The sequence below is a fragment of the Vicugna pacos genome, chromosome 7 (genome assembly GCF_048564905.1).
Source record: "Vicugna pacos chromosome 7, VicPac4, whole genome shotgun sequence".
NCBI lineage: Eukaryota > Metazoa > Chordata > Mammalia > Artiodactyla > Camelidae > Vicugna > Vicugna pacos.
Genome location: NC_132993.1, coordinates 50,286,898 through 50,301,780, shown reverse-complemented (window position 1 = coordinate 50,301,780; position 14,883 = coordinate 50,286,898). Strand labels below are relative to the sequence as shown.

General features: G+C 34.6%; 1 protein-coding gene across 4 annotated transcripts in view; it reads right to left on the bottom strand.

Moving 5' to 3' along the window:
- The window catches only part of SNX13 (sorting nexin 13), a 110,305-nt gene that overhangs the window by 82,758 nt on the left and 12,664 nt on the right, over window positions 1–14,883 (bottom strand). For 2 of the 4 annotated variants that reach the window (XM_072964895.1, XM_072964896.1), the window contains exon 2: window positions 7,250–7,378. The exons of the other annotated variants lie outside the window; for them this stretch is intronic. In XM_072964895.1, coding sequence (XP_072820996.1) covers window positions 7,250–7,273 — 24 coding nt within the window. In that variant the 5' untranslated portion in view covers window positions 7,274–7,378. The remainder of the gene's footprint in view (window positions 1–7,249; window positions 7,379–14,883) is intronic. 4 annotated transcript variants of the gene reach the window in all.

Here is a 14,883-nt window from a genome sequence, read left to right as displayed (position 1 = left end):
AAATACAAAGGAATTTATTTTTATAAGCTATTAAAGTTAACTATTTCAATTCATTTCCCATATATTATAATCTCACATCTTAGTACAGGAAACAAGAGATTAACATCTAACACAGAAAACCTTAAGAGAAACTATAAACATATAAAATATGTATCATGTAATTAAGGAAAACTGTTAGATCAGAATTTTAGTTGACATAATATATTAGCACATATTTCAACTAGCTCCACCCTGACTCCCCTCCTCCAAAATAAAACCATACTTTTTTTATTCAGGATACCTACTGTATAAATTCCTATCATAATCTAATCTGATGTGGTCAAGTCAGTTAGATCAAGAACCAACAATCAAATTCTAACATTTTGTGGCACATTTTTTAAATACAATTTTTATGTAAGATCTAATTTTTATACAAATGGAATTTATTTACAAGGGAAAGCTGTTGCTGAAAGGGAACATGCACAATCCAAACTGTATGAAAGTTCCACTTGCAGGAATCATTACTTTTCCTTCTCATGAAGAATAAACAGACAAGTCAAAGGTCAGTTCCAACATATCTCTCTGATCTTCCTATGGATTGAATAGATTTCCTAGAAAAATTCTTTGACTCAACAAAAGTAAATGAATAAAGATAAAACAGTAAGCCGCAACAATTATATTTTGAGTACATTTAGTAAATCAGGTTTTCAGAACTTGAAACCCACTGAGTGACAGAAACATTACTATTCATGTGGGTTACGTTCTGGTGGCAAAACACCAAAGTTGGGTGTGTGTGTGTGTGTGTGTGTGTTTTAACTTTGTACTTAAATATGCATAATAAAATGGTAGAAAAACATCCTCCCTAACTAAACATTCCAGTTTCAAGCCACTGATCTTGGTGCCCAGGATCAAAACCTCAACAAATAAGGAACTGAAGGTGGCAACAATTACTACCAGAATATTTTCTGCAGATCGGATAGGTCTCAGCCCATCTGATTTCATGACCCTATTATTATTCAATCCTCCAAATCAAGAGATTGAGCCTGTCTCCTTTTCCACTATTCTTCTAAGGCTTCCATGGTCAAGTTTCCTCTCTTACTCTAATATGCAACAGAACCAAACACATCTAAAGTATTTCATTAGGAGATGCTGGTTGGTCTCTGTTACAAAGAATTTAAGGTTTGAGAAAGGGATCAAAAACTGGTATGTTTTATTTGGCCAACACAGTATTTTTTAAAATTCTGAATAAACATTTTTCTAAAAATCACATAAAAGTCAGGGTTTCTGGCTTTTTCTGAAAATCAGAAAAATCTGGAATCACTGGAATCACCTCCCTACAAGGCTACAATGAAATAAAGCCGAGTAGCAACAATCCCAGTGAAAACGAACCATGAACTCTTCAGTACTACCACAGTCTCAACACTTGCTGTGAGGTTTACCTGATCTAAGTCCACGATGTGATTTATCATCATAACTTTATACTTGCTATAATGAAAGCAAAATATTTATCTGTACCTATATCACTATCAAAAGAGAAAAATCAAAAGATAAACCAAGAGATTAATATGTTTAAAAAATGGCAACCTATTTCTTAGAGTAAGTTATAAATATATATGCCCATTTCATAAAGGGATTTGAATTCACATATCTAATTTACGCACTTCCTTATTCCTAGTTTAGTCTCACAGATACTTACAGAGAGGAAGAAACTAACAGCCTCAAGATTCAGTACAGTGAACAATGAAAGGAACAAATAAGGGCTGCAAATCTGTTGAAGTGGGAAAATCTGTTTAGGTGGGAAAGAATAAAAGGAAATGAAAGAGATCAACGAAAATTAATACTGCTTTGCATGTATACCCTTAATTACCTTTAAGCAGAAGAAAACCTGCAATTTCAGAATTCTGTTTTTCACTCTTCTACAGTCATCCAATATATGCAATCCCTAAGTAATCTTGTTTCCTAATCCACTGCTTTTAACTACCTCAATATGTACTGTGACTTTCAAAGCATACTTCCAGCCCACATATACCTCCTGAGTTTCTAACACTTAAATTCAACAGCATACTGAATCCTTCTGCCTGAATTTCTAATGGGTACCTCAAACTCTTCATGTCTAAAGTTAAATTCATTTAATACCGCAAATATTTCCTATGTTCCTTTATTTAAATTAAAAGGAGGCGTCAGTGCCTAACCAATCATTGAAAAGAGAAATCTTAAAAGTTATCTTGGACTGCCTCTTAAACACTCTTAATCCAACTAATAAGTTATATTTTACATCTTAAATATCTCTTAGGGCCCTCCCCCTCCTCACCACCAAAGCCTTAGACAAGACCTTCATTATAGCCTGCAAGACTACAACTCTTGCCTCTCCTCTATTCCATCCTCCTTACTGCCAAAATGACCTTTGAAAAAAGATTCTGAAATACCTGGCTTTTTCATGAGTAGGATCTGTTCTCCTACTTCTGTTCTCTAGGATGGATTACCTCTGCTCTCTAACAACACTTCTATCAAGTTCCCTTCAGGAACCAGCTCAAACTTATATCTTCAATGAGTCTTCTCTCATAAGCACTTTCCCCTCTTCCCAGATAGAATGTTCAGTCCTTGCATTCTCTGACTCCACTGCACTATTTAAAGTTCTTCAGTAATTATTTATGTATATCTGCCTTTTCTAGACTAGAAACTTCTTTCATTCACTGATCATTTATTAAAGTCTAGTATGTGACCCCTACAGCCAGGCTCTGCAATTTCAAAGATAAGTAAAGGACTATTCCCAGCCTCAAGAAGCTCAGTCTTCAGAAGACAGAGAATTACATACATAATTATAAAACAATACAGTAAGAAAAATGATGGACATGCATCAGCTATTACAAGGCACTAATGAGAAGGAGTAGGTAATCTGATCCAGCTTGAAGAGGAGGAGTGGTGGCAAATCAGAGGTAGCATCCTGAAAAAGGTGACATCTCAGATTCGTCTATGAGGATAACAGGACATAGCCAAGCAAAGAAGAGGTCAACTGATAAAGAGAAGACAGCAGGAGTAGGTACTGAAACAAAAAACAGTGTTCCATAGAGAAGACACTGAAGGTTGTTTTTAAAAGGGGGATTGTAAGAAATATATGATGTTTATGTTTAAACCATTCTATCAACTATGTGCAAGATGGATGAAGTTCCAGAAGCTACAAATGATCAACAGTGTCGAAAAGCAGGAGAACAGATGGTAAGATCAAAACCAGTAAATATCTAGGGGATGTGTAGAAGGTAACTGCTGATCTTACTGAGAGTGACATCTATAGAGTAGTGAGCATAAAACCATACTGCAGTAGGTTTAGGTATGAGTGGGAACAGATCTGTATATACGTCAGGCTCTAAGGAAGGATCCAGTAAAAAAAGAGTACAGGTTAGATAAGGTATGACTTATGGAGCAGTAGGTGAAGGAGTCAAAGGTACGAAGAGAATCTGACAGCTCAGCTTCCAAAGCACAGAGTTCTTTAAGGGCAAAGAGCATACCATATTCAACTTTCATCTGCCCAAAGATAACAAAATTCCTGGAACATACTACAAACTCATAGATTCTATGATACGCATGAATACATGAATGAATGCAGGAGTCTCCTTTTCTAATACACTAAACACTCATTCACAAAACAATGGACCATAAAATATAAAAAACAAGCATTAAAATAAGCAAACTAACCAAAGTGGGGGAAGGGGCACTAAAAAGAAGTATTCCCTAGAACATTGTAGCTCCACTCTTGAGAGTTACTACTTTAGAAATTTATTTACATTTAATGAACTTAAAATGCATAAATGCATGAGATATAGAGTGATGTACCATGTTAATGTCTGCTCAGTCTTTGCCATTCAAATATAAGATCTATTTAGGAGTTTACTAAATAAACAACTGAATATGAAACTGAAACACATTATCCTATCTACTTTTTCCTCCCCAATCCCCAACTGTGTTAACACCAGGAATGTACACCTGACACAAAGACAGCCAATTTATTGTTTGGCAAACAACATATACGTTGAGAGATCGGACTCCATCAATGATATGAGCTAGACTCTCTCTTAGAAAGTTGGGGAGAAGTTAAAAATTGTTGCCAGCCAATGGAGGACCCTGAATCTGAAAAAGGATATGTATATTCTGGGGCTGGAATTGCCATTATAAGGGGACATACAGGACAATCAGTAAGTAAGGAAGCCACAGAAAGAAAAACTGAAATGAGGCAGATACCCTCTGAAAAGCCAAGATGAGAGACTTTGTGGTTCTCTGAAAGAAGAGTTGAGACCTTAGGCAGATTTTTAGTCCCCACAGGACCAGCTGCATTCCATTTTACTTCCCTGGATTCTCTTTTTTATATGAAGTAACTGGGGTATACTTCTTTTCCTTACTATCGAGAGTCTCAACAGGATAAATTCTTAAGCAAGATTAGATAAATGCCAAGAATATGGAAGTCATTTTTGTTTTTTAAGTCACTAAATAGATACTACACACTGTAAAACAGAAGTAGTTAAGAATTCTCATTTCTAATCCTAGCTCTGCTCAAAGACATCATGTGAACCCAGGTAATCAGAATGTCTCTCAACCTTTGTTTACTCACTTCCAAAAGAAGGAACTGGATCACAGACTTCTTATACTTAACTGGCTTAAAAATTAACTTGAGATGATAGTGTGAGGGTGGTGTGTGTACACAACAAATTCAAAGATACACTCAAAGCAACTCTTTGGAAGTCTCTTGTGAATTTCTGTAACTGTAAGAAGAACGTAAACTTGGAGTATAAAAAGGCTCTTTCCTAAAATTCTTAACTGGGTTATATTTAATAAATTATTTTGCTGTTGGGATCATCACTAAGGCTAGAAATCCAAAAAGCAGTACCTGAAGCAAATGTAGGATCTGTGGCAAAAAATGAAACTGCCATTCAGGACATTCGATAAACTGCCTCTCTTCTTAAACTTCTCAAAAATGCCTACCTACTACAGCTTAAACCATCTTCCAGGGGATTCCTTAAGTACAGATCACCATGCTCTGAATTTTAAGAATTACCCCACCACACTGGACCACAGTTACAAGGGTGGATTTCTATGGCTGGTTTTCGGTCTGTGAGACAGCCTGACAGAAGAGCTCTATCAAATAATATAGAGTAAATGATGACTGTGATCAAACCAATAAAATCTCTCGGAACTGTCAGTTGGTAGTGATAAGAATAAAAACAGCAGTGAGACAGTAACAAAGTCGATCATAATGGCACAGCACCAGCACAGAGACTGACAAAAGCCTAATGCTAGCAGAGTCACAGGGTAACCACGTAGCTCGATCTGTATTACATACACATGAACTTCTGGTTGCCAGATATGCGTTGGATCCATAACTCCAATCTAAATCTCAGTCTATCTGAAACTAGGCAGTGCAGCCATTTCTGCTGTACTGTGAAGTTCAGCTATCTAATAAGGCTCTTCTTTCACTGATTTCACCACATACCTTGTCAGAAAGTTTTTGTCACCTAATGTAAATTCCCTCTGTGCCTTACATCCTTAAAAAAATAAGTCTAATATACCTAATATTTTTCATAAAGCTAAATGTATTCTACGTACCTTTTAATAGGTCTCTATCTTCTAAAACTAAAGAAGAAAAAAAGACCTTCAGAGTCTTTCCTCAGTCCTATAAATGTAAGTTTATACTCTTGTTTTCTCTGTTAACAGAAAAACTCAATTAGGTCTTTCAGAGTTGTCATTAGCTTCTTAACTTTTTTTCCTTTTTTGGCAAACAGATAATTTAGTGAAGACCATATTAAGATAAAAACCAAATTAAAAAATGAAATACTGAAAGAAAACAGGCAGACTTCAATAATGTCAGGTCATTTATTTAGTCCAAACTAAATCAAAATCAACCTTACCTCAAAAACTTAAGAGATCTTAAAAAAAAAATCTAAAATATTAACTGGATAATGACAAACAAAAAAACTTAAGAGACCTGATGACTATTCAACCTATCTTAAACCATTTATTTTAGATTTCTACAGTATCTATCAAGTGTAATACAAGGTATTGTTTTAACAAAGATGTTATAGTGATAGGATGGCCCCAAACGCACAGACTCAAAAAACAACTGCCAAGCCCTGCCAACTGACTCCTATAGCAATAGTAGAAGACAAAGAAATTTGCTCTGCACTAAAGTCAATTAAAACCTATAAATAACTCCTTGAAGGTACCCAAGACTATCTGTGTTGCTATTTTTCCTCCTTCATCATTTTCATTTTGTACAGTAAATAAATTTACATTTACTTAGACCTCTAAAACCATTCTCATAGGTTCCAAAAACATAAATACAGTGAGAAAAAAAGAAATGAAGGAGCACAACTTCATCTCAATTTGAATGAAAGGAACAAAGCAAAACCTTATTCAATAAACTAGTAAACTACTGGAAAAAGACAGATAAACCTGTCTGAAAACTCTCTTGAATAAGATGTATCAAATAAGAGTTGATATCTTAAAAAAAAACTGATCTTTGGCTCATTCTTTTTCAAGTCATCATAATCTTGAATAGTGGAGTAGAAGGGAAATAAACAAAACTGAGGATATGTAAAACGGTGTAGCTACTTGTAAAACGGTTTGGCAGTTACTCAAAAATTTAAACATAAAATTACCATATGGTGGAGAAACTTCACTCCTAGGTATATACTCAAAAGGACTGAAGAATCAAATAAACACATGTATATACACGGTCACAGCAGCACTATTCACAAGAGCCAAAAGGTGGAAATAGTTCAAATGTCCACTAACGAATGGGTGGATAAACAAATTGCGGTCTATACTTTCAACAGAGAATTATTTAACCATAAAAAGGGATGAAGCAGTACTGATACATGCTACAATGTGGACAGTACGTTATGCTAAGTGAAAGAAGCAAGGCACAAATGGTCAAAAATTGTATGATTTCATTTACATGTAACACCCAGAACAGATAACTCCATAGGGACAGAATGTAGAATGGTGGTTGCCAACTGCTGAGGGGAGAAGAAAATGGGGAGCAAATGTAATGGATACAATCTCCCTTTTGGGGTAATGAAAATGTTTCAGAACTAGACAGTTGGGATAGTTGCACACATTGTGATTGTACTAAATGCCAATGAACTGTTCACTTTAAAACGGTAACTTTGAGATATGTCAATTTCACCTCAATTTTTTGAAAACTTAAAAAAAAACTGGGTCAGTTGTTAGAAGACACAATTTTTAGACCCAAGTTCTAGGCCAGCCACTTATAGCTGACCTCTCTGAGCCTCAATTTCTTCATCTGTAAACCAGCTGAGAACAGATGATATCCAACGTTCCTCTCATTAACTGGTGCTCTAAATCTGCAGCTCTGAATTTTTAAAGAATTGTATCAATAGAAATTTATCTGAAAAACAAAGCAAGAAATACTGGTTAATGTTCTCAGCAACAGTTTTACAGGAACGTCATTACAAAGTTAAACAAAATTGCTTCTCATAATAACTTTAAATAAAGTGGACATAAACATTAAAAGGCAAGTCAATAAAGACAATTCTGCAAGGAGTAAAATTAATGTGTTCCAGGACTATAATTTTCAAGCAGTCAAACTATATCCAAGGATAGAAATTAGAGAATCTAACCACCATTATAACAAATAAAATGATGAAATTTGAAAATCTAGAAGAAAGATTAGATTAAATAAATCTCAGGCATTTTCCCCTGATTACCAATTCTTTCAGGCCTTGAGAGGTGCTGAGTATCATATAGCCTGCAGTCACTGAGTGTTGGTAGTCTGTATTTTCAATTTAGAGCTAATCAGCATACACCTAAAAACAAGGTAAACCATAAAAACTAAAGAACCTAACTAACGTTCTTACAACCCTCCTTCTACAAGGTGGCAGACTAAAGCCACATAAACAAAGCCAAAATTTTCCTCAGGAAGCAGCTTTGGATATATTCCAATAAAACAAATGTTGACGTGAAGTTATTAGAATTTCCCTCCATACAGTATAGCAGAAATAATTTTGGCTCAGAAAATTTAAGCCAAATGATGTCAGCTGCCACAGCCAGAGAAAAATCTTAATAACATTCCTATGAATAGTCTGAATCTGTGTTGGCAAAACTTAATTATGAAATGTTTCCACAGATGACTGAGACAACTGACTAGCTGTGCAGAGTTTTTTAATAAATACCAACTGAGTTTTAGAAAAATGGGTACCATTCATATCCACCTAAACGTCAGGGAAATCAATAAATATAATCCAAAAGGAGAAAAGGAAAATAAGCACCGTTTAGTATAACAGCTCTTCAGTTTTCATCTTGATAAGCACATCTGAAAATTATGAACACAAAAGACACATACAAAAATGCATGTCACACTCAGCTGTAAAACACATCCTTTCAATGATGTAACCTAAATCTCTATGACCTATCAAGGCATCATCTGCTTCTTGTCATAACCTTAAAAAGTTATTTTTAGTTTCATAATTCAAATACATGTGAAATAAGGTCACTGTACGCAAAATCGTCTTATTTTAAAAAATGTAAAAGCTTTAGTCATGGACATATATTTTGCTTAGTAAGAGCATATGGGTTTTAATTACTAGTTAACATGATATATCGTAATTATGCAAAAGTATGTTTTCCACTTGGCATACAGTTTTCCTATTTCTATACCAAGTTGTTACCAAATTTACTACTTCAATACTTACCCTATTCTGACCAACAAATATTAAAAATTTTTTATAATGTTTTGAATGAATTCTTCATTCAAAAGTAATTTCACAGATGATCTGCATAACCAGGATAGCTCTTGAAAGCCTACAAGTATTATACTTTAAAAAGCTTTCTTTAATTTGAAAGAAAAATAAATTTACGGCACTCTGTTGACAGTGACATCTGATGGTTTCATTTTCAAGGTTTAACAATGCAAAAAATCAAGCTACATGTCAAATAAATCAAATGAGTTACAGTTAACCAATTTATTCTGACAATAAATTTGAATCAGTGTAACAATTATAAATTTATAGTCCCATATATAATTTATACTGTAGTTAATCTAGGCTGAATGGTTTCTTTGTGAAACTCACTTCAATTCTCTACACATAAAATTCTGATGTATAAATAAGCCAAGTCTGCCTAATATACCAAGTCCCTTTTCACTGTTTCTAAGTCTATACTATTTCTTGTATGTTGAAAAAAAATCTGGAATTGGGCAATTAAAATTGTTTCTGAAAAGCATCAAGTGTAAAAGTAAAACAGCAAAGGCTTTGCCACTGTTAGGTACAGCAGAGTGTCACTCATGCAAGCAAGCACACTGGAGTGAGCAGAGCTATGTTGTGCAGAACTAACCAAGCTGTGACACTCCAGAGCCTCCTCCTGCTAGTGTCAGAACACAAAGACCAGGCCTCATAACCACTCCTCTGGGAGCCTGCAGAACAACAGTGTGAAACTCTGGGCCTCTCCATGGATCTTACACAATCAATCCAAACCCCTTAACAAAGAGAAGGATTCAAGACTAGGATTTCCTACAAAGTTCAATCCATCTAGGTTTTAAACTGTTCCTGAGAACCATTCACCCAATTCCTAACTGTCATCCACCACAGGACTGCTGAATGTATTTTCCAGACTAATTCTGAATGCACTATGCCCTGTTACCTTTGATCACCACCAAAGGTAAATTTATACAGTTATCAGTCTTCTCCTATACTCTAACCACTATACTGCCCTCGTTTTTTCTCTTTTATCCAACTTCCCACTGCTTCCCTTCCTCCCGAAACCTCCCTTGAGGTTTACTCTGTTTCATGGTAAAAATAAATGCATCTATATCCTCAGCAATTTCACTGCCTGCTTTAAGTAAAAGCTGCTTCTCCAGAAGCACTCTCAAAGGCTGCTTATTCTCCCATTTATCATGTACCCCAACTCATGATGCAGGGTCATGGCCCCACCATAACTCCCAGCCAGTTTCCTGTTTAAAAAAACAAAAACAAAAACAAAAACAAAAACAAAACCCTGTCACTGTACAAGTGCTGCACATAAGAACTACCTAACGGCATTTTAAAGTCCCACTGCCCAGGTTGCATGCCACACAAATTAAATCAGAACAGCTGAGCATGGGAGCTAGACATTAGAATTTTCAATGTGCAGCAAAGTTAGGGCAGGAGCATTAGTAGTTGTAAAATTCTCCAGCTGATGCCAAAACGCAGTCACAAGTGTGAACCACTATCCCCAAGGCACTCCTAATCATTCACTCAAAACTCCTGACACAGCACACAGCATTCTTCTCTATCCTAAGTACTACATAACCTTGAATTATTTCAATACTTATATGGATAATCCATCCAACACTCTACTTTTAACATCATGAGCATTTCACCTCCACCAACTTTACTGCAACTCTACTTTAGCCACTGTAAGACCACACTCTAAACTTCATCACCCTGTCTTCTCTGAATGGGAAATGTGAAAGTTACCTTACTCTCTGACCACAATCTTCCAGTTTTAAATTAGTTATACCTACTGCATCTATTTTTCATTATCAGAGTTGCAGATACTTGATTCTTTTACTTTCTTCTTACTTAGCCCACTTCTGTATTCACTTCCCCACCTAGATTGGACTCCATAGTACACCATTTCAACCATTGTCTTGCCATTATTTTTATCACATTACATTGGAATTGCCTGTTTTATTTTCTTGTATACACCATATGCTCTAAATCTCATAAGGACATAAATTGTGTATGTTTTGTTCATTGATGCATCTCTGATACCAAATGTAACATTTGGAACATCCAGTATACCCTAAGTATATAGGGAATACACAACAGATCTTCTCATTAATCATCTAAATCAATGTTATCTATACATTAGGATTCTTTTTCTTAGTGGTAATCTTAACCAGATTATCTTCCTTTCTGATCATTAACTGGCATCTTAATACTTGGATTTCATTTGCCGTTGGTTTCTGTGTCAAATCAATTCAGTGAATAACTACTACCTACAGGGCAGAGGGAAGGGGAGAAGAGTATAAAGTGTAACAATAAACAAAAGCTACTGAAAAAATTAGATGAACACTTGAGAAACTTATCAAAGTGGGAAAAGATAATTTACATCACCACCTTTAAGAGTAACTTTTTTAATTTAATGAAAATTCTCTCTAATGTATAATAAAACAAAGAGAAAGGTATGGAAGTACTCAGACTGTTTTAAAACAGAAAAGGCAAATAATACTTTGACTTTTTACTAAATATATTTCTGCACTGGTTTACTTTTCAAGCAGCAACTTTTTAAAATAAATGTATAACAAATGATACTTTATTATTTTTGGATTACACATACCACTTTTCCTAAAAAAGACATACCATATCGTTAACTCATTTTATTTACATTCCATTAGTCATTTAAATTAAATGAATACATTATTATGGATGTTTATTTCTATCAAGCAATCATCATAAAGACTGTCATAAAACTTGTACTCTACCATGTGAAAAACATGAAACTAACATCCTGTTTGAGAAAACAAGACAAAACAGCTAGTCAAATTATGATATAACAAAGGAATAACTTAACACACACAACCTTAAAAACGGATTTGCATATGTAAAATCTTAAAAAAATAGATATATGTTTGTATATTGTCAAGGTTTCATTAAGCAGTAAATAAAAATTTTAAGACTTTTAGTAAGTACAACGCTAAGAAGGTGGTGGTGATGAGGGCAAACACTGCTGAAGGTGACTGTGAAGAGGCAGCTGGACCATAAACAGAGATGATCCTCAAGAATATCACGATCTGAGCCAAGATTCCTGGGCCTGGAGTTTTATTGCTAAAATAATAAGCCAGCCTAGTAATGGATCTGCATAGTGAAGACCCAGAGACTCAGAATGTGCTGGAAGGAAAAAATAATGGGTAAGCACACAATAATCATGAAATACCAGAGCCAGGAATTCAGCAAGGAGGAATAAGCAGATTATTACAGACAGAGGGCAGGATTGGAAATATATGGTCTCTGCTTTTCGAGGATTCCACCTCCTCTAGGGGGTGTGGTTAAGTATGAAAACATTCACAGCAGGGCAACTGAAGACTGGAACACTGCAGAATTGTAGCTTACTGTAGTTAGCTAATCCACTAGAGAGCACAATGTGTTTAAATTATCTAACACTGCTACAATGTAAACCCAACCCCTAATCACTCTCAAATTCTCAGTAAAGTCTTCTATAAGCACGCGCGCGCGCACACACACACACACCCATCTAAATATGATAATAAAGTTCAAGAAAAAAAACTGTGTTTTCAAAATTCAAGTTAGGAAAACTATAATGGCTTAATTTCAGCTCTATTTTTTATCTATCTAGTTTGTCTTGCTTATGTGATACTTTATACTATCTCCTGAAGCTAATGAAAGAACATTGATTGCAAAATTTAAATATCTTTTGATACCAAAAGCACAATCAATGAAAGAAAAATAAACTGAACTTTAAAATTTTAAAATGTGCTGCAAATGATACCATCAAGAAAATGAACAGCCAACCCACAGAATGAGAAAATATTTGTAAATCATGTATCTAATAATGAATTTCTATCTGGAATATACAAAGAACTGTTAAAACTGAACAAGAAACAGACGAATAACACAATTTTAAAATAAGCACAAGATTTGAATACACATTTCTCCAAAGAAGATAACAGAAGTGTGATCATGAAAAGCACATGAAAAAATGTTTAACATCATTAGACTTAAGGGAAATGCAAATCAAAACCACTATGAGATACCACTTCTCACCTACCAGATGACTATGATAAAAAAAAAAGCAGATAATAAATATTCCTGAGTATGTAGAGAAATTAGAACCCTCCTATACTGCTGGTGGGAATAAAAATGAGGCAGTACTCTTGAAAACAATTTGCAGTTTCTCAAAAGGTTAAGAACAGGGTTACCATATGATCCAGCAATTCCATTCCCAGTATATACCCTAGAGAATTGAAAACATATGTCCATTCAAAAACGTGAACACAGCGCTCATAGCAACATCACTAATAACAGTCCTAAAGTGAAAGTAACCTAACATCCATCAATAGATGAAATCATACACAAAATGTGGTCTTTCTATACAAAGGAATATTATTAGGCAATAAAAAGAAAACTGAAATATTGATACGTTACAACATGGATGAAACCTGAAAACATGCTAAGAGAAAGAAGCCAGTCATAAAGACCACATTCTGTATGATTCCATTCATATAAAGAGTCCAGAATAGGCAAGTCTATAGAGACAGATTTGTGATAGCCTGTGGCTCAAAGGAGGGAAGATTTAGGAGTAATAGCTAAAGGACGAGGGTTTTTTGTTTGAGGGTAATGAGTTCTACAACTTACTGGCAATGGATGCACAACTCTGTGAAAGTACTAAAAGCCACTGAATTGTACTCTTTATTTGTGTGAATTGTATGGTATATAAATTACGTCTCAAGAACGCTGTTTTTTAAATTACTACTTACTAGTTAAACAACAAAGAGAAGTAAAATAAATAACCAAACAGGCTAAAGGGCAGACACACAGATCAATGGAATAAAAACAATTCTGGAAATAAGTATCTAAAAAAATAAAATGCAGAAAAGGTACCGCTTTCACTGCAGTGATTCTCAACCAAGGGGAATTATGCCTCCCAGGAAACATTCAGCAATGTATGGAGACATTTTTGGTTATCAGAAAGGGGGAGGTGGGTATCAGAGGCAAGGACGTCGCTGTGCGCATCCTACACACCATCCTAATGTACAGGACAACCACCAAGAACAATGAAGAGGAGAAAGAAGAGGAGGAAGAGGAGGACAAAAGATGGGGAGATTACCTATTCTGGATTAAAAAGACACAACAATGATACTGCTGGATTAGATCCTGGTTCAAACTAGGGAAATCTGAATATGCTATTAGATGATAATAGGGTATCAGTGGTAATTTTATTAGGTGTGACAATAATGCTGTGGTTATATCCAAAAAAAAACCCTTATTTTTGGGAGATTCATGAGAGTATTTTGAGGATATATTATGTAATATCTGCAATTTACTTTAAAATGGTTCAGCTACAATAAGAAAAATGACATAGTCAGAGATAAAACAAATAATTAATGTTAACAAATCTGGGATAATTGGTACATGGGTGCTAATGGCAATATTTTTCAGTTTCTGTATGTCTGAAATGGACATTATAAAAAATTGATAAAAATTATGAGTATTTTCCCCTATAAAATACCTCACAAATTTACTAAAAATATGTAGGCAACAGCTAAAAATATGTGGAAATTCTGACTAAAAAATGATAAATCACTGTATAATCTAGGGTCAGGAAAGGTCTTTTTTTAAATGGCAAAATCTGTAGGAAAGGCCTGACATATTTGACAGTATAAAATTTTTATAAATAGCAAAAAATCCATAAAGTTAAACATATACACATTTGTGAAAATATATGCATCCTATACAATAAAAGCTTAAAATCCATGAGTAAAGGGATGCTATAAATCATTAAGAAATAGACCAATACTCCAAAAGGAAAAATAGGGTAGGAACAGGCTACCCTAAAACTGAAAATACAAATGGCCAATAAGCATATGAAAAATGATCAACCCGACCAACAAAGATATCCAAACTTTTAAAGCAAGGCAAAGGTGAAAAATCATTGAGTCAAATTTGTTCATGATTAAAAAAAAGCTAAACATGAGACTAAAAAGTATAAAGTATGCTTCTGACATTTGTTTTAAATACAATTTTTAATGTAGTATTCATCTATTTTATTAAATATATTTAATCAGGGATAGAAGCTGAATTTTATCAAATGCCTTCTGGGCATTTCCTATAATATTCAGGAATTTTTCCTCCACTGACCAATTTAATAAAGTTATAAGTTGTAATAATATATCTC